The 24,255-nt window shown below is 31.8% G+C and overlaps 2 protein-coding genes across 4 annotated transcripts in view; both read left to right on the forward strand.

Moving 5' to 3' along the window:
• The first annotated feature begins 2,797 nt into the window (after positions 1-2,797).
• LOC113395706 (uncharacterized) lies at positions 2,798-5,407 on the forward strand. Its single transcript, XM_026633382.2, has 4 exons — positions 2,798-2,894; positions 3,617-3,717; positions 4,344-4,864; positions 5,073-5,407. Exons 1-4 carry the CDS (start codon positions 2,862-2,864, stop codon positions 5,093-5,095), a joined length of 678 nt encoding a protein of 225 aa, XP_026489167.2. The 5' UTR covers positions 2,798-2,861; the 3' UTR covers positions 5,096-5,407.
• Positions 5,408-9,379: 3,972 nt separating this feature from the next.
• The window catches only part of LOC113395733 (uncharacterized), a 68,512-nt gene continuing 53,636 nt past the window's right edge, over positions 9,380-24,255 (forward strand). Inside the window, exon 1 of one of the 3 annotated variants that reach the window (XM_026633408.2) lies at positions 9,380-9,737. The gene's annotated coding sequence lies outside the window, so the exon portion shown is untranslated. The remainder of the gene's footprint in view (positions 9,738-24,255) is intronic. The other 2 variants (XM_064215461.1, XM_026633407.2) reach the window with 2 other exon arrangements.

The raw sequence follows: 24,255 nt of genomic DNA on the forward strand, positions 1-24,255 counted from the left end.
AATACTTGAAACACGTTCAAAGTAATAAAACGACTCGAGAGACACAGCGTCGTTTTTTTATTATGACATATAGGGAACCCTTCGTGTTGATCCCATACGTTGAATCAGAATAAATACATTAGTACTGAACAATGTGAGAAGATTTTGGTTAGAACGATTTAATATTCCCCACAATATAAATTGATGACGACAATAAATTGTGATAATACTTCTCTCTATTAATAAAAACATACTACTAACAATGTGCTCAAATATTATTATGATTAGATATCATAACAATGCAATACTGTACAAAATGACTAAACGGATTTTTGTTCGTTCAGTAAATAGTCAATGTATTTCAAACGCAAGTATTTATAATCGCATATACATATATAATAAGAAAGACCATAGTGGCGTGCATTTGGAGAGGCCTATGCCCAGCAGTGGACGATTGAGGGCTGATGATGATGATGATGATATATAACAAAGTTAGCTAAGTTGTCGTCCGCGGTTTCGCTATCGTTTTAGGGGTTGTAAGGTGTTAGACATGTAGTGGTAGCTTATATCCTTCCTTGGGATTCCAGCTTCCTTCATATCAAATTTAATAAAATTATGTTCAATGGTTTGGCCGTGAAAGAGCAACAGACAGACAGACAGTTACTTTCGCATTTATAATATTAGTATAGGAAAGGCTCACTAATGAAAATGAAATTACCTACAATTCTATAAAATAATAAATAACACATGATTAATAAGACAATATACAAAATGTAATCTTCTAATAAAATTGTAATCATAGCTTGAATAAATAAAACCGGCCAAGTGCGAATCGGACTCGCTCACGAAGGGGTTCGTACCATTGAAAAGTTAAACAACAGTTGGCACACACATTTATTGATATCGAGCAAAAATAGGCAAAAATGGCGTTTTTTGTATGGGTAAACCACCTTAAATTTATTTTATTTTGTTTTTAGTATTTGTTGTTATAGCGACACAACTGTCGAACTATCGCGGTTCTTAAGAAGACCTGGTGACAGATAAACGGACGGACAGACAGCGAAGTCTTAGTAATAGGGCCCATTTTTACCCTTTGGATACGGAACCTTAAAAACAATATTGTTTTTACATATTTTATTTCATCATTGAGATAAAATATCTTGTTTCAATTTTTAATACATTTTTTTACCTTCTTCAATGTCAGAGCGATCGTATCAATTTCCTTGAGTGTTTACGAAGCTGTAGGAAAAAAAATATTGAACAGATTTCGAGTGTTCGTCTGTCAATGGACAAGACATACGGATAAAGCCTCATTGTTCTAGTATACTGAGTCCACAGAAAGTTTCGTTAATTCAGATCAATGACACACTGTGGCGTGAAATGATGCGGATGTCCCCTTTAAGCTTATAAAGTAATTTGAAATTCGACCTTTAATAAAATTTTGATAATATTTTTCCAATACTTATTTCCACTATTTTAATCTAATATTACTTTAGTTAATAGTAAGGTTTTGACCATCATCAGATATTCTATCACCAAACAGCAATAGTATTGTTGTATTTCAGTTTGAAAGGTGAGTGCACAATTATAACTGCAGTCACAAGGGACAAAACATCTTAGATACCAAGTTTGGTGGCGCATAGGCGATGTAAGGAATGTTTAATATATCTTACAGCTCTGATATCTACGGGCGGTAATGAGCACTTACCATCAGGTTACCATCTGCCCGGCCGATTAGCTGAACCATTAAAAATGCTACGAGACAAAAAGCGGTTGATAAACAGAAGAGAAAAAAGAACTGAACTGTTTTGTCTTTTTGCTTATTTATATAAAGATACTTTTATCAAACAATAATTACGCCTTACAAGAATAATATATGATCGATAGATATAATATAACCGCAAGTTCGATGATCTGTGTTAAAATTGAACCATGTGTCCAGTAGAGACAAAAAGACGGGTTTTGTTATTATTAAAGAGTTTTTTAGGCATCATTACTCCAGTTTCAGTTGCAAATGGCACAAACATATAATTAAGAATGATATACGAATACTTGCGCACCAGCATTTTTCGCTAAGATTCTGACCATTAACACAATTTCACTGACATGAAATGGGGCCAATTTGTGAACTTCGTTTCAGTGTGATTTGCAAAAGGTTAGATACGAGCAGGAAGTCGAACCCTATATCCAACTAAGTAAATATAAATTAATTAAATGATAAATTACAAAGTTATTTTAATAATTATTTATTCAAGTTAATTTTTCCTATACAAATTATTTTATGAATATTCTTTCACAATACTTTTGAAACCTTCAAGAAAATATCCTTCACATTAAAAGCCGGCAACGCACCTGCATGCCGCCCGGTATGGCAATATCCATAGGCGGTGGTAGTCACTTTCGAACAGTTGAGCCTCCAGCTCGTTTGCCACCTACGTTATAAAAAAAAACCACTTAAATCTTCTGCTTCTAGAGATAAGCGATTTTTTTACAACTAGATTATATTATTATTGAGATACTCTCAAATTACTATCAATACTAATAAAATTATATAAAGAGGTAAAATTTGTTTGTTTGTGAGTAAGGAGGTAATATCCGGATCTTATATCTTGCTTATTAACCAAGCTATCACAATTTGTTATCTTAGAAGGTTTAATAATATTTTTTTATCTTAATTAATAAATAACACCCAAACGAAGCCGCTCCGGCTTCGTAGTCTGGTCGCTAGTATTTAATAATATAAAATGAATCATTTTGATAATTACACATTAAATACAGGATAAATTAGTGATTCTAAATGTAGTACTATGAGGAAAATCACGAAAGTAGATTTAGTTGTGTACGTCTTTAGCAGAAGCTTACATTATTTTATTTAAATCAAAATGTATTTTATATGGGTTCTATTATTTTTCTTGGTGAGTAATCATTTTTATATGAACTGAACGTGCATTCATCATTTTTTATTTCAAATGTTGTTAGAATAGGACCTTTTGGAATGGAGGACCTCCGTAGTAATGCCTGTAAGTACCGTTAGCTAAACTAAGGACGTTTTTTTGCATTTAATTTATGGTTGTTTTCGAAATGAGTGGTAAAAGACAAGAGATCTTAATGCCGACGAGACAAAAGTGGTGTATCATTTGTTTTAAAAATGACGTGATGATGTTGAGTACAAGAATTAGATATATATATTTTTTATATTTTAATATCATTGCATGTATTTCATATTACAAATAGATTAATAATGCTATTTATATTTACTAGTTTAACCTTGAACCTTTTTATGCTAATGGTATTTTGCTTGGTTTACTTCTCAATTTATCAAATTGTTTTTCTGACACTATATACAATCGGAATCGCATAACGCAGTTCTAAAGGTTCCCTCCTTAAACATACATTAAACATTTATTTTCAATAGGTATTTTTTTTATTTCTATTCAATAATTACTGAGGTTACAGGTGAGACATGAGTTTCAAGTGATCCACTTATCTATCACATGATCATTACTAATCATTCTGATTCTTTTAATCAGATGTTAAATGTCAACAGCATCGATACGTAAATACTATTGATATTTAATATTCCTCAGAATATATTATTTGTTGATATATTTAATATTATGAATCAGTTGTTTTACAGATTTATGTAACAGCTTCTCCAGCCATAGCTTCAAGCAACAATTGTAACGAGTTTACAATAACAGTCGATGAGATTGACAATGTTAATGATATAAGTACATTGTAAGTACCAAATTAATATAAATTATATCTTAATTCTATAAAAATAATAAGAATGATATAAAGACAAATACAAATAATACAGATAATGTTAAGAGCATTTCCCCGTAGAATGGCAATTCCGATCCTTTGGGGGAAAATTATCAATGGTATGGTATATATAATGGTAATCTATGTTCTTTGTGGTTTGTTTCCGGACAAATTGAAGAACTTTTTAAAATTCATTAAATTGATCTCTAACTGGGATTCAAACTTATATCATATATCACTGCAAAGTTAGAAGAAACGCTTATCCCTCTATCCGCCACATTCATAGTCCTTTAACGGTTACTTTTTGACGAGTTCCTTAGTATAGATTTGAGACATTAAACTAACACAAAGACGCACTTAAGGTACTGCTAAATGACTCTTAATGTTATAGTACAATATAATGCTTTGAACCATTTGAATCGCACTGATACAAGTTATCAAAGTTACTAAATACTAATTTCAAGACAATAATGTCCATAATATTTATAAACTCTTTTTAGATTATAATAAATTAAGATGACGTAACACTTTGAATCTTGACAATTGTGCTTATTTCAATTCACTTGATTATTACTTTAAAACTAATTGTAACGTTTCAGTGACCGTGATAGTTTTGGCATATTGAACAATCTTACAAATCAATGCAAGTTCCTAAACATAGCTATCGAACTGGATTTATATAGAGATGAAAAAACATCAAAGCATTATGTAGATTTATATGGAGATGATTTACATAAAATTAACATCACATATCCAATAAATGACAACGTAAGCGAAGAAGTTGATTTAACTTCAGATATACCTGAATTATTTGAAAATCCACGCAACAAACCAACCACTCATGAATATGATGTAGTAGAAACTTACGAACATGAAACAACAACAGATTATCGATATCATACAACAAATTTTGAAGCAACTGAAATAACTACGACAGATACAAGTGGTCTAGTTACAAATGACGATGGTGGTATATCAGATGTTAAGCAATTAAAGAAAGAAGAAAATGACAAGACTGCGATTATTGCAGTTGCTTCTGTGGCAGCTGTCGCGTCAGTTGCAGTTGCCTCATACTTTATAGCTGAAATGATAAAAACAATGTTACAATCAGGAAGTTTTCGTATGTATTATGAAAATTTCACTAATGACTAATACTAAATCTAACATATTAAAGAGTTATTTTGGGATAATATATATTAAGTAGCTAAGCGAATGGAACACAGACGTCTTTATTTTAAATTATTGGATTTGGATACATAATCGGCGCTTCCTCTGCAGATCAGATCATATCTCACAATACATAACATTAAATTACATATTATTTTTAGGTTTCCCCGATCCCAACGCTTAATTACCCTCAAAGTGATTTAAGTGAACGACGAAAGAAGACAACGGATATCAAATTGATTTAAAAAAGAAAATAAGTTTGGGTCCCATATTAAGGAAAATTAATTTAAATATTTAAAAAAGGTTAAAAAGGAGGTTAATTTCTTTAATTTATCTTTATATCTCGAAAGTGGTAAAGAGTGGAAAGAGATAAAGTTTGATAAAAGTAAAATAATTTGTAATAAAGAATAAAGCGAGTAGAATTTGAGGGATTTTTTTGATTAAAATACACCCCCGCACTCTATCAACACTCCCTCATATATTTATGAAACAGTTACCTGGCTCGACTTTATAAAAATAAATTATGGTTTTAAATATAAGCTATATATCAAAATCTATGTCTGTCATTAAACTGTAATCTGTTTCTATTTAAATTTTTTATTGGACTGGTGAATGGTCACCACTACCCAAAGGCGTTAGTACTGTAAAAAATATTAATCATTCCTCATATCGCCAATGCACCGCCAACCTTGGGAACTACGATGATATGTCCCTTCAACCTTTAGTAAAAAGGACTAAAATATCTGTAGGAAGTACTTTCCAGTGCAACGTTAATCCTGCTTTCTGATAGAAATTATAAACACTGGTCATAGTAATGTTATCAATAATTCATATTCCCAGATATTTGCAGCAGATAATTCTCTAATGTCGACCGGTAGGTGAGGAAACTCTTGTGATGTTATTTTTACAAACAAACCTAATCAAACTTTAATAAATCGATCACTAAATATTAAACCCACAAATATTGACATTCTGTTGGTTTACAACTGAACTAACCTCGTACAAATGTAATGACGCAGTGATTATTTAAACGCACGTCATAAAAACTCCGAGCGCTTTTTACGCTATGCTTTTCTTATTATTTTAACTCCCACTCAAACAATTTCTTAAGTTCTACGAAAAAATGCTTACGTTCCCTGTGCGCTACTTTTAATGTCTTCATTGCTTTACACGAAATTATGTTTCATTTCATTTATTTAATATATTCTTATGATCTCGACATATTTTATAATCATTACATTTGGATAATAATCTTCAATTATTTTATCTATACCCACGTTAATACACTGACAAACTATAAAACTCCATCAAAGTTCCGGATTAACCAGTAAAACATAAAATTATAACCGGGAATATAAAATTTATGCATAGTCTCAAATTCGTATGTTATTTTAGAGTAAAGTTTGAAATTTATTTAAATTAAAATAATTGTTACCAATAGTATTAATTATGATAAGTCTTTTAAACTCAATAAAAGCTTCGTAACCATAAATATGGATACTTCGTTCGAATAAACCTCTCAAATTGTAGCTTTGGTGCAGAAAGGCTTGGATCAACGAACGATTGCTAAAAATTTCAATAAACCAGTCTACGGTTTCCAAATTACACCGAATGTTTCCGAAAGTACCCGTCGTGACGCCCGTTTTATTGTTTCCTTAAGTCAGTAAACATCAAAATATGGCTGAATGAAGTGCGTGAAGTAAACACTAACAATATTACACGCTATAAGTGGGTAACATTACCATTGTTTTTATTGTAACTTTATTTTTATTTTAGAGGTTTATAATTGTTACGTTTTTATTAACCTTTAAGCCGTATCTTTGGCCTAAGTTTATGTTTGTTTAGTTTCTATTATTATTATTATTAATTTAAGAGTGTATTACTTTTTATTGTAATTCAATAGTGACGTAAATACCTGTAGTGGTGTATCACACTGCATCCGTGTACTTTTGATTGAAGTGTTTTTGTGAATATGCCGATGGTGTTTCAAATAAATAAATAAATAGGAAGGATGCTTAAGGTAGCGGCGATCAACCCTTTGAAAACAGGAAATGGACGAAAGTTGTCTGCAACTCACAGGCAAGCTAGTTTAAGATTTGCGTGGACATCTTAATTCGACAGAAGAACAATGTGCCTCCATATTGTTCACTGATGAGTGTAGGACATATTTAAATAGTGCAAACGGTCTTAGAAGAGCCTATTGTTGTCGTGAGGAGAGATATGCTCAAAGTTGCATTTTATTCCTCGTATCTTCTATTTGGAGGCAGTTCGTGTATGGTATGGGGTATTTCGACAAATCGGACGAACGAAACTTATGTTAATCGACAGGGTTCGTCAAAACGGGATAAGGGTTTTGTCGGCACAACTATATAACAGATGTTTTAAAAGCTTAAGTGATACCTTACGTGAGATTAAAAGGCGAAAATTTACTGTAATGCGAGATAATGCCCGACCCCACGCCGCTTCAAAAGTTCGACAAAATTGCGAAGAGGTACGTACGTAGATGATATGTACCATAAATTATCTTTTATAAGGATCTTAATCCCATTTAACATGTTTGGGACAGTTTAAAAAAAGCTATATTAAAAAATGTTATATTATGTAGTGGGCACAGGATTTCTCGCATAGAAACTACAGTGACAACACTAAGAACAGCGATTTTACAAGAAACGAAGAATAAGCTGCAAGACCGTTTAATAACCCTAATCATTAACGGAAACGATTAGAACCTGTAATAAGGGCGAAGAAGGCAATGCAATTACTAAAAGAAAAAAAGGCTTGTGCTTCAACTTTTTTGTTGCTGTAAAAACGAATTATTCAATAAACCAACCAAAATCAATTTTTATTACATTTATTGTTTTTGTTCAAAAAAATTGAATGGTCCTTTCCAGTATAAAAACAAACACAATATTGATATAACAAATTTCAATTTAAATTTGTATTAAAAGTTTGAATATAATATAATGTTTATTTCAAAGACTTCTTGAACTTTGAAGCAATTTATGAGTCCGTCAGTGTATATTTTCAAATGCATGTTACTTACACTTAAGCTAAAAGATATCTTAAAGAGATAAGATATGCTTTATCACAAAATTTTTAGTTATTCAAAATGACCAAAAATTACATTTATTTCATCCGAGATTCAAATCTAAGTCTTCTTTAGATGTTAGCCACTAATCTAACGACCTACTTCGATACCAGAATATTCATAACACAAGGATTTTAAATTTAGATAAAGGTTAATAGCTTTATGCAAAATTATATTTATAACTTTTACAGAACGCAAACTGTGATCTATTTCCAGAAAGAAAAGGTTGATATTCTGTTGCTATATTTTTATGTTATCAGTAATAATGTATGACACAAATAATATATCATAATATTCCGTTTCAAAGATCAATGAACCTTTAAGAATTGCAGGAGGAAGATACGGATGGGATAATAATTCCATAATTTCCAGCTGTTTTTATAATCAGTGCTGATGTTTATTTTTGATGTGAATCATATTGGTGCGCCTTGGGGGTAACTAATACTGAATTGTATGCCGTGACGGCAGACGGCATGATGCTCTCTTTTCCGCCATACTCCTCACCGCCGATCTCTACTCCCTTGCGTGACGCATATATTATACCTATACTTGATTGCTTTTTATAACAAAAAAATAATATGTTTATTTTATTAACAAAACTCAATGATTTATTTTACTCCATATAAATGTTTTGGATTTTCTGTAATTATAAATTCTATTATATTTATAACCATCAATAACGATTTTTTAAACCTATAGGTGTTCACGTACACGTTCACGGTGTAATCACGGTAAAGTTGTTTTACCTAAATTCTAACTATACCGGTAATTTAGTTAACAGGAGTCAGACCAAATAATCTTTTCCCCATCGATGTCTTTCTGGCGCATGCTCCAAAAAAGAAACCATTTAACAAGGACCTCTGATATAAGAACTTTGCACGTTTCCTCCGTCGAATAAGAAACGTTGGCACGGGGTGAGGATGGTCAACTTTGCCTGGTGGTGTGCAACTTCAGACAGGTTGATGTTCGACAATCATCGGGTCTCGTCGGCGACACTCGTAATAAGAGCCTCCGTAGTTTTTCCTAGGGCCGTACTTGGAGGAAATAATTTTGATATTTGAATTTTTATTATTGGACTTTTATAAGTTATTTCTTTAACGTGCGATACAAAATAATAATTACCGTTATCTTATTTTATTTACAGTTTTCAATATACATTATTAATGACACCACTTAACATAAATGTATTGCTGAGATCTGATTAAAACACTGAGTGGCACTCGCAATAGTGTTAAAATTAAGAGCGATCCTGATTGGGAACGATCACAGAGCCCTAGTATCAAAATGCATGTTTCTATAATTTTGAATCTGTCATTCCAAAGACATTTAATTTGGTTTGATTTCGTCTCTGTTTAGGGGTGCAATGTTCGCGCATGCGCCTACGGCGCTATGCCACCGCCTCAGCCGCGCGTCCGACTAGCGTGCACACACACCCCTGTAATAACACATTTACCTCTTAATAACAAAAAAAATAACTCAAATATAACACAAAATTTAAAGCTCACATAGAAATAGTAGGAACTTATTTATATACGATAAAATAAGGCTTTATTCCACTCCGTCGCCGGTCTAAATAGTGCTGTGATGTGAGATGTAACATATAGACGTACTTGATGATTATTTGGTTAAATTCGCATGATTCTGTTAATAAATGGATTGATAAAGACGGTTGATTTGTTGATGTGATTTGTGTCATGAAGTGAGGGCCCGCGTCTTGCGTAACACTGCTCGACGTTTGGTAAGTCATTTAAAAAAATCTTAAACGATCTGTTTTATTTTTAATGAATTAACAAATATTTGTTTTCTCATGAAAGTATCATAAAGTAAAATATCAAGGTTATTTATCAAATTTTATTAATATTTGTTTAATAAAAAAATAAAAAAAATATTTATTTAATATACGAAAAATTGCCTAATATCACTACAATCAAATTTCCAATCAATTACTGATTTTCCTAACTCCGTAAAAATATAAATGAAAGTTAAAAAAAATACATTTGAGCAATATTCAAAGGAAAACCTAATATGATTTTGCTAAAGTTATAAATATTATTTGAGTATGTAAAATGTAATAAGTTTTGTGAAACCTTAAGATATTATACGAAGTTTGTTCTATTAAAAGTGAATGACCTAACGTACATATTAACTACTAACTATACTTACTATATATATTTGAATAATTGATTGATCTTTTATATAATCCAACCACACAAAATTGTGACTTTTGTCTAAAAATTTAAATATCTATATTAAAAAAAAAGTTACTGTTATATAATAATTATTTAATCGTACGTATCCTTTTGTATAAACAAAGGACCAATAGCAACGAGTTTTCGCGTGCTCTGGATAAAGAATTTTATTTTACCGAAATATTAGTGAAATAATTAATGAATTTTAATGAAACATGTGAACTTGGCTGAATACTATAAAACAATTGTTATCCAAGATAAAGAAAATAACCGGAAGTTGGGTATTTTATCTGAATAATCTATACGAATTATGTAATTGTTATACATTTTTCTTGAAAACGAATCGTGTATAGATGTGCAATAATCCATAACAATGCTGTCCATAAATAATGTTCACATTAGATCATTTTGAAACTTTTATGATTAAAAAACTTATCTTGCAAGGTATTTCCAAAATCCAATAATTTCAAAGACATCGTTTTACACAAAATATTATCGATATTTTATAATCCAAAAACTCCATATTTTGTTATTCACGTTTTCCGGGTTTGTCTTTTAAAACACCACACAGTTTAAGCACACATTCCAAAGCAGTCAGTAAAAAAATAAGAGCTCTTAAATTTTCTTCACCTGAACAAAAGCATCTTAATAAGGCTCGGAGCTTATTCCACCACGCTGCCCTAATGGACGTGTTGATTATACATGTGTCAGAATTTTATCCGACAGTTGAGGGTTTTCTCACGATGTTTTCACTGCTGAGTACGAGATGAATTATAAACACAAATTAAGCTAATGAAAACAAAATGGTGCGCAGATTTTAACCCACGGTCCATGTTAAGGTTCATTATTATCCTTGTCTGGTCCATTATTTACAGTAATAGTAATTGAGATAAAGTTTTCATTCATAAGCTTTTCATTTCTGCATATAGTAATAACCCAGCTATAATTATTGCTGCCTGTCTCTCTTACGTGTCGGACTAATTTACAAACAATTACAATATTGTTATTATTGGACTGATTCTAGGAGATTATTATCTTTATGCTAAGGAAAAATAATATCATAAAAGTTTGATGTATAAATAGCAGTTTAACGTCGCATACTATATAGGTAAGTACATAATGTACTAACCTAACGTAACTTGCTGGCGAGGCATTCGTGTTTGTACGAGTAATATAGTTAAACAACGATAGTCAACTGTTTACGTAATTTTAACGCGCAAAATGCGTATTACCTGAAGTAAAACCTTGCTGTAGTTCTAAAAACTATATCAACAGAGCCGACTGACTTCAGAGCGGCAAACTTAGATTGTAGGATATTTTAAATAATTCAACAGTTTAAAAAACATTATTAAACTGTTTTTTGTAATTCTTATTATTAAAATAAATAGTATAAATATTCCAAGGCTTTTTACATTACACTTATATTTATTGTAAGTCAGATCAGTTAAAACTACAACAGATTCGCAAAAGAGTACCCTAAGAAGAACCCGCGAAAATTTACAATTGTCAACGTAATAAAGATATAGGAAGGCGACTAGATGTGACGTCTCTAAAAAAAAAACTAAAACCTTCGTGCGAAGTTTCCAATGGAACAAATGAAAATAATTTTCACATTTACGTAGTTAATTCAACTAACCTAGTTTACTTGCAGCGCGTCCTTGACAAAATACGAAGGTCAGGCAATTTTTCAATGCAGAAACAATAAATGAAATAATTGCCGAATTACTTTTAACTACTCAAACTTTTCCTATTAATTTTGTTATCATTTAATGCTATAATTAAATTATGAGATAACTTGACTATCGATATAATATTATATAGAGAAAATTTGTTTGTTTGTATGTGGGGGGTATTTGTATGTGTAATTTCTAGAACAAATCATGCAAAAATAGAGCATAGGCTCTAGATTAGTTCTACCCGATGGTATAAATCATATTTATATCATAGTATTTTCAGTCATTTTAAAATTGTAATTAAATTATTCAATTAATAATTAAATTACATTTGCAATGAAAAATTAAACGAAAGCGCAGTCAACTCCCGTAAATTACATATTTCCAACAATTTTTTACAAAATAAATGTAAGTACTAAATACATTGTACAAAAACGAAATTATTTCCGCTTCAAAAATAAATAAAAATAAATGGCCTACGAACATATATAAATAACTATATTGAAGTACAGAAACATTTGTACGAAAACCATTTGTCTTAATCTGTCTTGGCATCTTACACTATTCGCCAGAGGTCATACATTATACAAGACCCTCCAGCGAGGGCTTCTCGACGTCACTTAGGTCAAGTATTTTAATTAGAAGTCTTTAGATTTCGGCTTATCGCGACGCTTAACGCACTGTAACCTTGTTATTTGAATGAACGAATGTCACCTGATAAGTATAATTTGATATAATTATGCACACTAATTATGGAGCCGAGATGACCCAGTGGTGAGAACGTGTTTCGTAGTTTTTCGCGCTTTAAAAGACTATAGTAACAAGCGTGAATTTTATGTTGTTCTATTTGAATGCGATATAAGCTATATTTTAATGATTGTATTTAATAATCTATGTAACTGATCGTCGGAAAAGAATAACTACAGAGTTTCGGTAGAATAGCTTAAATTTAATTTAATCATATAAACTGACGACTCAAAAGTGCCTAATTGAATAAATTATACTTTGATTTGATTTAATTAAAATGAATAATTACAATTTTATTATTAATTACTGAAAATTTTACTCTGTTCATCCGATCGCCAAGTATCGTGTCTGAAGAGTCATGTTGGCTTTGCTAAAATATTCACTATTGGTAGGGCATTCTACCATTCTGTATAAGTGAATGCTAGTACTGATCGGTCTCCTTAGCATATATAGTTAGGATATATACATATATTATATATAGTTGTTATAGTAGGGTAAGTGAACTATCGCGTCAAATAAAAAATAATTGTCAAACATACCATCTACTGTACGCTACTGACAGGTTAAATGTCACTCATTTTTATTCAAAAATAGAACACAATTGTGATTGCATATCGATTTAGGTTGTCACTGTAAATAGCTTTGAAGTGAAGGGTGAGATTGAAGTGAGGTTGATTTGCGTTGTATAATTTTACGGAAGCGAAGTTCAAGATAGTTAAATGTTTAATCAAAACAAAACAAACAAATACATACTCTAATAAACAAACATAATTATTTCTTAAGAAAAGTATGTATCTTTTTTTTCTTTTAAATAGACATTTATTTGTGCCAATTTAAAAAAAAATTAGAATAGTGTTTGGTTTCAGTTATATTTTTACTAGCGGGTAGCTAGTAAAAACACATAAACATAATATATAAAAGCGGTCAAGTGCGAGTCGGACTCGCCCATGAAGGGCTCCGTAGCAACGAGTAACATAATGTAAAAGTTCTGGTAGTTGTTGTAATTTTTGAATGAAAGGTAATCTGCGGTTAACGATTTATGACGTATTAAAAAAAAATGTTTACTAGATCTCGTTCAAGGATTGATGAAAAAAAAATAGTGTTTCAGTTCTAAGTATGGGGAACCCCCCAAATTTTTTGTTTCTTCCATTTTTGTGTGAAAATCTTAATGCGGTTCATAGAATACATCTACTTACCAATTTTCAACAGTAAAGGTTTTATACTTTCGGAAAAAGTGGTTGTGACATACGGACGGACAGACAAACAGACATGACAAATCCATAAGGGTTTCCGAACCCTAAAAATGATAAAAAAACAACTAAATTCAAACGGCATGCTAATCCCTTAAAGAGATTTCCTTCAGCAAAACCACGAAAGAAATACATTTCAGGCTCACAGAGCTCTGAAACATCGAGCTATAGTGACTGAATTAATTTAATATTAAATAAAAAATAGTGTAAAATTAATGAAAATATATATTTTTTTTTTGGTATAGGTTGGCGGACGAGCTTATGGGCCACCAGATGGTAAGTGGTCACCACAGCCCATAGACAATGGCGCTGTAAGAAATATTAACCATTCCTTATATCGCCAATGCGCCACTAACCTTGGAAACTAAGATGCTATGTCCCTTGTGCCTGTAGTTACACTGGCTCACTCACCATTCAAACCGAAACACAACAATACTGAGTAGTTTTGTTTGGCGGTAGAATATCTGACCTTACCTAACCTACCTAGACGGACTTGCACAAAGCCCTACCACCAAGTAAACATATAGATTCATTGACAAAATAAATTTGTTTTCTTATTATTATAATAATATCTAGCGACAAAGTGTGAACGTAGTATAAGTACAGCACACAAAATAGGGTAGACATCGACGGTACTACATACGGCATGGCGGTCCCGCGGCATACGAGCCGAATCTCAATTCGCCTCAATAGATGTATCGCATAAAAGAAAGACAAATAAATTTGATAAAGATACGTTTATTCGTTTAAATTTAAATTACAATGTACAAAATGAAAATCAGATAACGTCTATTAGAGATAAGCTATTAATATATGAATTAATAACATTAAGTACTTAAATATATACAAGTATGAATTAAAAACCGACAACGTGGAATGGTGGCAAGAATGCTAGCAGCATTTCCCCGTTGAATCGCAATTCCGATCCTCTAGGCTAAAAACGAACCAGCCCTCCTGTCACCAGTGGAGGCAATAAGGTGAGCTGTTATACTTTCGATGAAGCTTTTTGCATCACTACTCCAAGGGCCAAGTGTTTCGACAGCAAATGGAACAAAAAACTAATTTAATATAAGCCATTTAATTGCATATTAAATTAAATATATTACACCTAGCTATTATATCATCACTAAACAACAGTATGCCTCGTATGAGTTTCACAGAATTACTCGTATAACTTCACAATCGCTTTAGCGTGAATTTCTACTTTTCATTCGATTTCAACTGTCAAAATTGCCGCTCGGAATCGCAAAATACTGGAAACAACCAATCACGTTGTCAATTTTTAATGCCAGTCGGTGTTCGATGCTCGTTAACGGCGATGTTAAAAAGTCAAACTCACAAATTCTAATTCCGATTTCTGTCACTAGACGGCGTACAGCAAAAGTCAACGCTATCGAATAAGTTAAAAAAAAACTCGCCCGTCGCACTAGGCATACCGAACCATTTTATTTGAACAAATTCGAAACTCACCGCAGTTCATGAAATGAAAAAGTGATATTCGACGTTAAATACAATTTTCATTTTGGTTAATTTGTGTTTATAATTCATCTCGTCCCTGAATGTGTCTAATTTCAACGAAATTATACCAAATGTGTTTCCACAAACTCGTATTAAAACAGCATAACGGAAATCTCCAAGCCTTTCTCCTCAAAGGTAGAGAATATTTAGCCCAGCAGTGGGATTTATAAGGTTTTAGTTTATCTAACCTTACATTTTCATGACTTTATAAATACGAATTTCAATCTAAGACAACTGGTATTAAGTATGTCTTCATTATGCCGATTAAATTAATATATTATATATAATAATAATAAATTATAAAGCTTATTCTATATATTCCATACATGCCTACATAGTTATGTTGCGCAGTACACCGTTTCTGCCAACTAAGGAATCTCCGGGAACCAAATCTTCCGTGAGTTTCCAATAACTTGCTGATTCCTTAAATTTAACATTGTATAGTTTTAAGCGTAACAAATCATTACATGATTGGCATCCAATTCTGTCACATGTAGTCATTTTATAATTAAGTTTTTCTTCCTTTTTAAAATACAATTTAATTTTTAAATAAATTTTAATACTTTTTAAAAAAATAAATTGAAGCTCCCGAAACTTGACTACATTATAAATAATAATAATAACAGTAATTAACAGATAGATCTCTAATGGTATAATTAATTAATGAACATTAAAATTATTATCAAATATTGAAATTAATTATGAACCATTAAATTCAACGATTGAACACTAAAATCAATTATTAAATATTAGAATTAATGAATTAATTGTATATTTTCCATGTATTTATTAGTATTATTAATATTAACTATCGAATATTAAAATGAGATATTAAATATTAAAATAAATTAGAATAAGAATTAAGTGGTAAATTTTCGATGTATGGACCCCCTTCTGGTGTAAGCCTCCTCCAAAGAATGCCAAACGCGTCTTTTGCTGTCTCCATCCAGTTTCTGCCTGCAACTGACACTAATTCATCATGCCACCTTGTGCATGGTCGCCCTCTGCTTCTTCTTCCTTTTGGTCCTTTCCATTTTGTTATTGTAAATGTCCATCTTCTGTATATGTATCTTACTAGATAGCCAGCCCATTTCCATTTTAGTGTTTTAGCAAAGAGTACGGCATCAGTCACTTGAGTTTTGTTGCGAATATCCACTGTTTTCACTCAATCTTTCACTTTTATCCTTATTTATTATAACGTGTTTTTGTGTGTGTTTTTAAACATATCCGCAATTTTAATGGCAATATTGAAAGAAAATATGCATATATATATTTGTATTGGAACTTACGTTCACTATCCACAATAACAGATAGTACTGACTAGTATGTATAATGTCAAGTGCAATGATAATTAAATGCTTAGTTTCACAAATTGCATTACCCAAAGCTCCAAGTGACGTAAACTATAAGCCTTTGAATACAATAGTTTGATGTGAACGTTAGTGTATAGCGTTGAATATAACACTCAGTCATTGGCCCGGTTCTTATATATACTGAAAAACTTTGAAATACTTTTTGTAATTTAGTCTAAAATAATCAATCTATATTAAAAAGCAAGACGTTTACTTGTAATGCCTAACTTTAAAAAAAATCAATACCAATATAAATGTAACTTTTACCAAATAATGTTACGCGTTTCGAATAAGATTTTAATATATAATTAAATGCGCTTAACAGTTACGCCTGATTTAAATTTGAATTTTTCAAATTACATGCGTGAATTGCATGTTCTTGTACAAGATCAGCTTCAGATTTCAAACAGATATCTATCGGTCTCATACTGTATATACCGAGTTAATTTGCCTCGTTGGTCGAATGGCGAGAGGTGAGGCCACATATTACGCTAGATACTGTGCATCGGAACCGTGTAAAGCCGACGGTCCTGCGTCTGAACTCTTTCCGGTCGAGTTGTATTTGCCGTCCCATCGAATACTTTCATAAGTAAATTGAGAGTACACCTGTCTTTGGACACATACTTGTGCACTATTTATATTGTCATGCATAGATGGCTGGTCTTCCTTGTGTGATTGACTAGTGTTTGGCCGTCGTGATTGAAATCGGTCAGGACGACATAGGATACTTTTACATGATTAAGTAGATCAAATGGAATCATTAGATTGTATATGGGTAAATCCAATTCAAAGTTAAAAATAAAATATTTTACACTATATTTTTAAGGATTATGTTAGGTCACAAGCAGAAAACTAAAATGTCGCCGATAAAAAAAATCTTTATATTTCCTTGTCTTCAAGTTAATTAATTACGTTCACAATTTTTATAAAATAATTTCTCTTTATGTTTCTATTATATAAAACGCGAAAAGAAAATGTAGCAAGTGTTTCACACTCGAAATCTCACATCTTTGTCGCGTGTCATCTTTCAAACTTATATTTTTTTCTAAAATCTGTCGCTGCAGCGATGTTTGACTGTGGAAAAAAGCAATGCTTAGTAATACATTATAAAAATATCATCTACAAAACCTTATACGGTTAATGGTCCAAGGGTATATAATCCTAACCATTAATATATATAAATGTTAACATTTATCAGATGCAAGCTTGATTTTCACTTCATAAAATTCTAGAAATAGCTGAAGATAATAAAAAAGCGAGCCATTTTAAAGAGTAACAAAGTGCAGAGACCCTACATTAAGAGACGTCGACTCTTTCAGGCGTCGCTGTGGCATTTTAATTACACATCATCTTTTCTATAGCTTTCTCTGAAGTTTTGAAACAGCCAACAATAGCTCATTATAAGATAAAGAACTACTCATGCTTTTTGTTTAAGACTATTTGTTTTTTCATCACGAGTTATCTGGGACCATTTATCAATAGCTTGATTATTTTTCTTATTTCCCAATTAGAAATGAGAAAAATGCCGATTTTTTTGTTGAATTTGTTTTTTATAATTTTGAAATAATTATTTTTCAAGCTAATTATCTCAGTTCTATTTGGAGATTATCCGACATGAAAATCAGAAGGAGATATTGATTGAGATATGAATTTCTGAATGATAATGTATTCAGCTAAATAATGTCGTTGCGTCATTGATCTAGTAAGTGGTTACGAGTGCCGATAGCCTAGCCTAGGTTCAAACTCAGAACTGGACCAAAAAATATCGACTTTTCGGTCGAGAAACTCCAAGACTTCTTCCAAAAAGTTGGCAGCGTTAACGCTCGCATGCTTCGAAAAAAATATAAAGCCAATAGAACTGCGCCTGACGCGTCACCGTTGTCGGGTTTCTATCCCATCGGATTATGAGAAATAGGGAATGTAACTTTATTTGTGCACATACTTAAGCACCATAACATCTTCGTCTGAATGGCCGTGACCGATATCGGTCAAGAGTCATCAACTTACATCTTAACATTTATTAAAATTGTTATATATGTTAATATGGTTTTACAAAATAGAATCAAATCTAAGTCCTTTAGTGATTTGGAATGTCGCTTTAGACGTCTAATCATTTAAGGTATAATTTGGTCTTCTATTTATTAAGTTTTTAATTTTTCAACGTCTCGATGGTCAGCTTAAACAGCTACATATATGCAAAACAATACATCGATATATCTAGAAGAAAACTAAACAACTCAAAATAGATACAAACAGATACATACAAAAGTAGGGCAAATGTTTCCATTTTTCTTAACACGACACACATGTGTCATGTTCACGTGTCTTGTGGAATAAGCGAAAGCCGTGTTTTAATTATAGGTGCACACTGTTAATTTATCAAGTACTAGCTGAACCTGCAGCTTTACCGAATACCGAATTTATAAAACTTTACTATTGCACATGAACCGTCACATTTTCCTCCCTCGAGGAGTGAATTAAAAAAGTAACCTATGTCTTTCCCAGGGGCTCAATCTATCTCCATACCAAATTTCATCAAAATCGGTTCAGTCGTTTTCTCGCATTTATAATATTAGTAAAGATGTAAATGATAATACTGACGATTTGTATTTTGTTAAGATATGAAACGTATGTAAAACGAGCATACTATCAAGATGCACAGACTTGTCAAGATGGTTCAGCGTTGCAATCCATGGCTTAAATTCGAGTCATTGTCATAATTATTGAAAAAGAGCACAACATCCTGAGGGATCCTATTAATAATGACTGTAATTCTGTTTGTGTTTCTTACTTAAATCAGTTACGTGATACAGGTTGGTGGAAACCTGCATGTGTCTAATTTCAACGAAATTCTGCCAAATGTCTATCCACCAACCTGCATTGGAGCAGCGTGGTGGAATATGCTCCAAACCTTCTCCTCAAAAAGGGAGAGGAGGCCTTAGCCCAGCAGTGGGAAATTTACAGGATGTTAATATTGAAAGTGTATGTTGGAATAATATCTGATAAGAGCAACCTGACTGGTCTGTACAAAGACCTATAACCGAGTAAAAATGTTATTTAAAAAAAAACATTTCTAACTAAATGTGATAAAAATACTCTTAAATAGAACAGATATAAGAACTTATTTTTATTCACAACTAACAACCGGAAAGTAGATAATTCACAAAAAACTCTTGTCCTAATTTTAACTGACATGACACAACTAGGAAACGTTCTGTATTTGTCAATAGTCCGTCCCTTTTAACCAATATCATTAAAAAATATAAATAACCGTAATGGTCCAATGATTAGAACATGAGAATCTTGTTCGGAAATCAGAAGTTCAAACCTATCTATGTGCTTAATGTGTTATTAAAAATCCAATTATGAAAACCTGCATAATTCTACCATCTGTACATTCACCTACTCGCATGCGTGATGGAAAAGACTCTAAAGCTTAACAGGCCGTTACTTTACTTTACGCAATTTAGAACCAAGTCATAATTTATTCTCTCACTAACCAGTAGCACAATTTATTGCTGTATTTCAGCTCGAATAAGCTAGATTAATGCACACACATTTAGAGTCAATGAAAATGTCATCTGGAATCTATGACTTCTAATGCAGACTATATGTCTATTAATTATATTCCTAAATTTTAGGCAAATGCCTCCTCTCCCTTTTGGGAAGAAGGTTTGAACCTCACCACGCTACTCCAATGCTGATTGGTGGATACACATGGCAGATTCTCATCCACCAAGTGCAGGTTTTTTTAACATTCACGTTCACGGCACACAAAGATATTAATTTTTAAAAAAACTAGGTTAATTTCAATTTGTACAAGAGACATGAAATCATAGTTCCTGTAGTTCGTGTCGTATTAAAGGTACAAGAAATAGTAAATCTTATAGTAGCATTGTTTGTGTGCGGTTGTAACGTGACCTTGCCCATCAGGTGGCCCATTTGCCCTTCACTTTAAACACGTCAATCTAAGTTCACGTTGCAAAGTAAATTTTTAAATTAAACGAAAATATCAAACGGTAAACGAAGAACGTTATAACATACCTAAATGATTAAATATCTAGAGAAACATTTCCAAAGAAATCGCACTCGAGTCTTGAATTTTACAGAAATGGATACTACTTTTAATATATTAAATTTGTTCACATTAAGTATATCTTTGAGAAAAAAAAATGTTAGTGTGAGTTCATTGTCTCAACTTATAAACAAAGCAGGTGTCACGAGGCGCGCGAAATATACTTTATTCAAGTAGGCTTTTAGGTACCCTTTTGAATCGTCTTTTTACAAGAAAATTTTAAATTTAAAACTCTTAAAAGATAATTCTGATTATAGTATTCGCTTTTACAACCCGCTCTTTATTCTTGTGAACATAATAATTATGTCTTATGTAATAATCATCATTACATTACACATAATTATATTTTATGTAAAACTTAATTGGAATCCATTAATTCCAGTGTGGTACAAAAACATAAAAACACACAGAAATGGTTTAAAATTCTTAAAATAGCATCAATCTTATAACAAACCAAATATACATAAAAACTTGTTAAAGTTTAATATCAAAACGTGTAAAAACATTTACACAATGAAAGATTTTAAACAATAAACACATTGTATTGTTGTTTGACGAAATTCAAATATTGGCTCGCTTCCAACAGTTCGGTTTTCAATTTATGTCTCACTTATAACAGCCCGCAGCTTCGCTTTGTGTTAGCAAACTGTATAACGTTTCACTTGGAGCATTATCATTATACAATACAAACATCTACAAATATAATCATTGTAAAAGTGTGAACTGCCGCGTTGCTCTAGTTGTCTTTATTATAAGCCTGTAGCTATATAGGTTCTAGGTTCAAATGTGTTGGGCCAATTAAAATTACTTGGTGGTAGGGCTTTGTGCAAGCCCGTCTGGGTAGGTACCACCCACTCATCAGATATTCTACCGCCAAATAACAGTACTCTGTATTGTTGTGTTCCGGTTAGAAGGGTGAGTGAGCCAGTGTAATCACAGGCACAAGGGACATAACATCTTAGTTCCCAATGTTGGTGGCGCATAGGTGATGTAAGGAATGGTTAATATTTCTTACAGCGCCTTTGTCTATGGGCGGTGGTGACTACTTACCATCAGGTGGCCCATATGCTAGTCCGCCAATCATTGCCATAAAAAAAAAAATTGAGCTTTATTTAACAGTCATAATAAAATACCGGTGCCCAGGTTTTGCAACAAATATTTAATTTGTTAATATCGTCATCATTCGCCATCGTCTCAATGTACCATGAAACAGTTACTTATTCGTATTCCAGTGCAAGTTATTTTCTGTTAAGAAATTATCAGTAGCTGTATTGAGTTTGGTTGATAGCAATGTTTACAAACACATGCCTCAGAAAACATCTAAAGTTATTGGTCTCTGGTTGGAACACTCTACAGTTAGGCGACTACCAAGGAGATACTGGACTACTATCTATTATAATAGCGATCCGTAATAAAAAAAAACTTATCAAGGACAATCTGGCCGAATCCATTCAAAGCAGCCAAGGAATTTAAAATCATAATAAGAACTATAAAGACAAAAAAAAGCAACTGGCACACACGGAAAAAATTGTAATCCTAAAATTTTGTGAATAAAAATATGTAGGCAAATCAAATACCAAAACACCAAAGGCTGAAGAACTCGTCTATGTAGATTAGAATGTCAAAATAAAAAATAAAAGTTGTCCAATCGAATTTTGTGAGAGAATAGTGTGTGAACATATGCTGGCGTACTCGCGTGTGCACTATTTCAGGTGTAGTTGGCTGGTTTTCATTTCTTTTAAACAGCAATGGAGCATCTAATGGACAGACAACCCCAGAAAGTGATATAAACATTTTTCACGGAAAACGCACGGGAGCGAATTGTCAAAGGGAAACTTTACTTTAATTCAAAGAAATAAGCATTTCTTTTTGTTAAGAACATGGTTTATTTTTAATGGAAAAAATGTTTCTTTTATAATTTGAAATTAATCTACTATAGAATTTGTGTGTGTTTAATAAAAAAATATTTAATCTCATTCTTATTCTTTGTCAACGAGTTGGCTTGAAAATTTATCAAAATAAAATATCTTAAGTCCTCTTTATAATTTTTATCATATAACAAAAAACAAATACGTTCTAACTGAAATGCGTTTTAAAACGGATTTTATTTATATACAATATTAAAAATCATCTGCTTGAAACAAACATAGTGCTGTATGGAAAACTAAATTGGAAATAATATTTTATAGGCAGCTGTTTGTAAGTGGTAAAGGTTCTTGGTTTGGTTACACTTTTTCATTCACACGTAAATCGGCTTTCAAAATCCTAGCATTAAGGCTGATGCAATGCGTCACACTCGACCCGCTGCAGTGCCTCTTGCTATTTCAATAAACGACCTTAAAAATTCTTGAAATAGAGTCCATATTTAATTGCACTTTGTATAATTAAATTACTACGGTGACCCCGCTGAAAAACCCCGTACATATAATTACTGTTTTAAGAGTTGCACTTGTTTTGCTAGCGACTTAATTATCCATTCACAGTGCCTTGAACCGATTTTCTTCGATTTCGATTCGAATTTATACAATAAAAAAAATAGATACATCCAAAAAAAGCTATTAGAAGGTATATATACAAATTAATACAAAATCAACTATTTTTTTGGGAGACCATGAAGCAGTATTATGTTTAACATCGTTTAGCATTGAAATTCGTTTGAAATTCGACTAAATATTAAGTATTGGAATAACCTGCGCAAAGTTCGAGCGTGCCATTGTTGTAGGAGTAAACCGATATCTTAATCTAATTCCTTGAAAAAATATTTGCTTAAAATATGTGGTTTTATTGAAATTACCTAGACCAAATAAATATATGTGGTGACTTTAATATTGTTAGATCAAGTATTAGATTTAAAACAATGTTAAATTAATATCATTTTGTAATTTTTATAATCAGATCAATTATAATAAAATTTCACATATGTATGTACAGTACATTAATTTTAATATTAGAAGTACCAAGGATATTACTTTAAATTTACTAACTCCTACGAAAACTGCTGATTTGTGTAGTATTTCTGTAAAAACATCAATAAAAATATAATTCAATAACACCTGACCTTAAAACAATGTTTAATAATAGTTTTGAACGCGCTATTTTAACTTTGGAAATGAGTTGGTCCAAACTTTTAATTAATCTCAGTACTACCAGTAGCGAAATCAATGAAATTGGCGCTCGAATTTTTTTCCGATTTCATAGTCTTTGTTTTATAGGTACATATCGTCTTTACAATCGAAAGTACAAGTCTTCTGGGATCTCAGTAAATACGGGGTCATGCAAGGATCAATTCTTGTGTTTTTCTTCTTCCTCGTTTACATAAGTAACTTATCAAACCGAAGTAGAGAAAATTTAGTGTAGCATCACAATATAAATATTTATAATAGCATTATGGATTTTCACAATAATGTTAATTATTTCCATCAAAGCGGAGATTCAACCCCAATGTGGACTGA

The sequence above is a fragment of the Vanessa tameamea genome, chromosome 7 (assembly GCF_037043105.1).
Source record: "Vanessa tameamea isolate UH-Manoa-2023 chromosome 7, ilVanTame1 primary haplotype, whole genome shotgun sequence".
Lineage (NCBI taxonomy): Eukaryota > Metazoa > Arthropoda > Insecta > Lepidoptera > Nymphalidae > Vanessa > Vanessa tameamea.

Coding starts and splice junctions, on each gene's coding strand:
- LOC113395706 (XM_026633382.2), top strand. CDS start 2,862: ATGTATTTTATATGGGTTCTATTATTTTTCTTG. Junction 2,895..3,616: donor GGGTTCTATTATTTTTCTTG/GTGAGTAATCAT, acceptor GTTGTTTTACAG/ATTTATGTAACAGCTTCTCC. Junction 4,865..5,072: donor GTTACAATCAGGAAGTTTTC/GTATGTATTATG, acceptor TATTATTTTTAG/GTTTCCCCGATCCCAACGCT.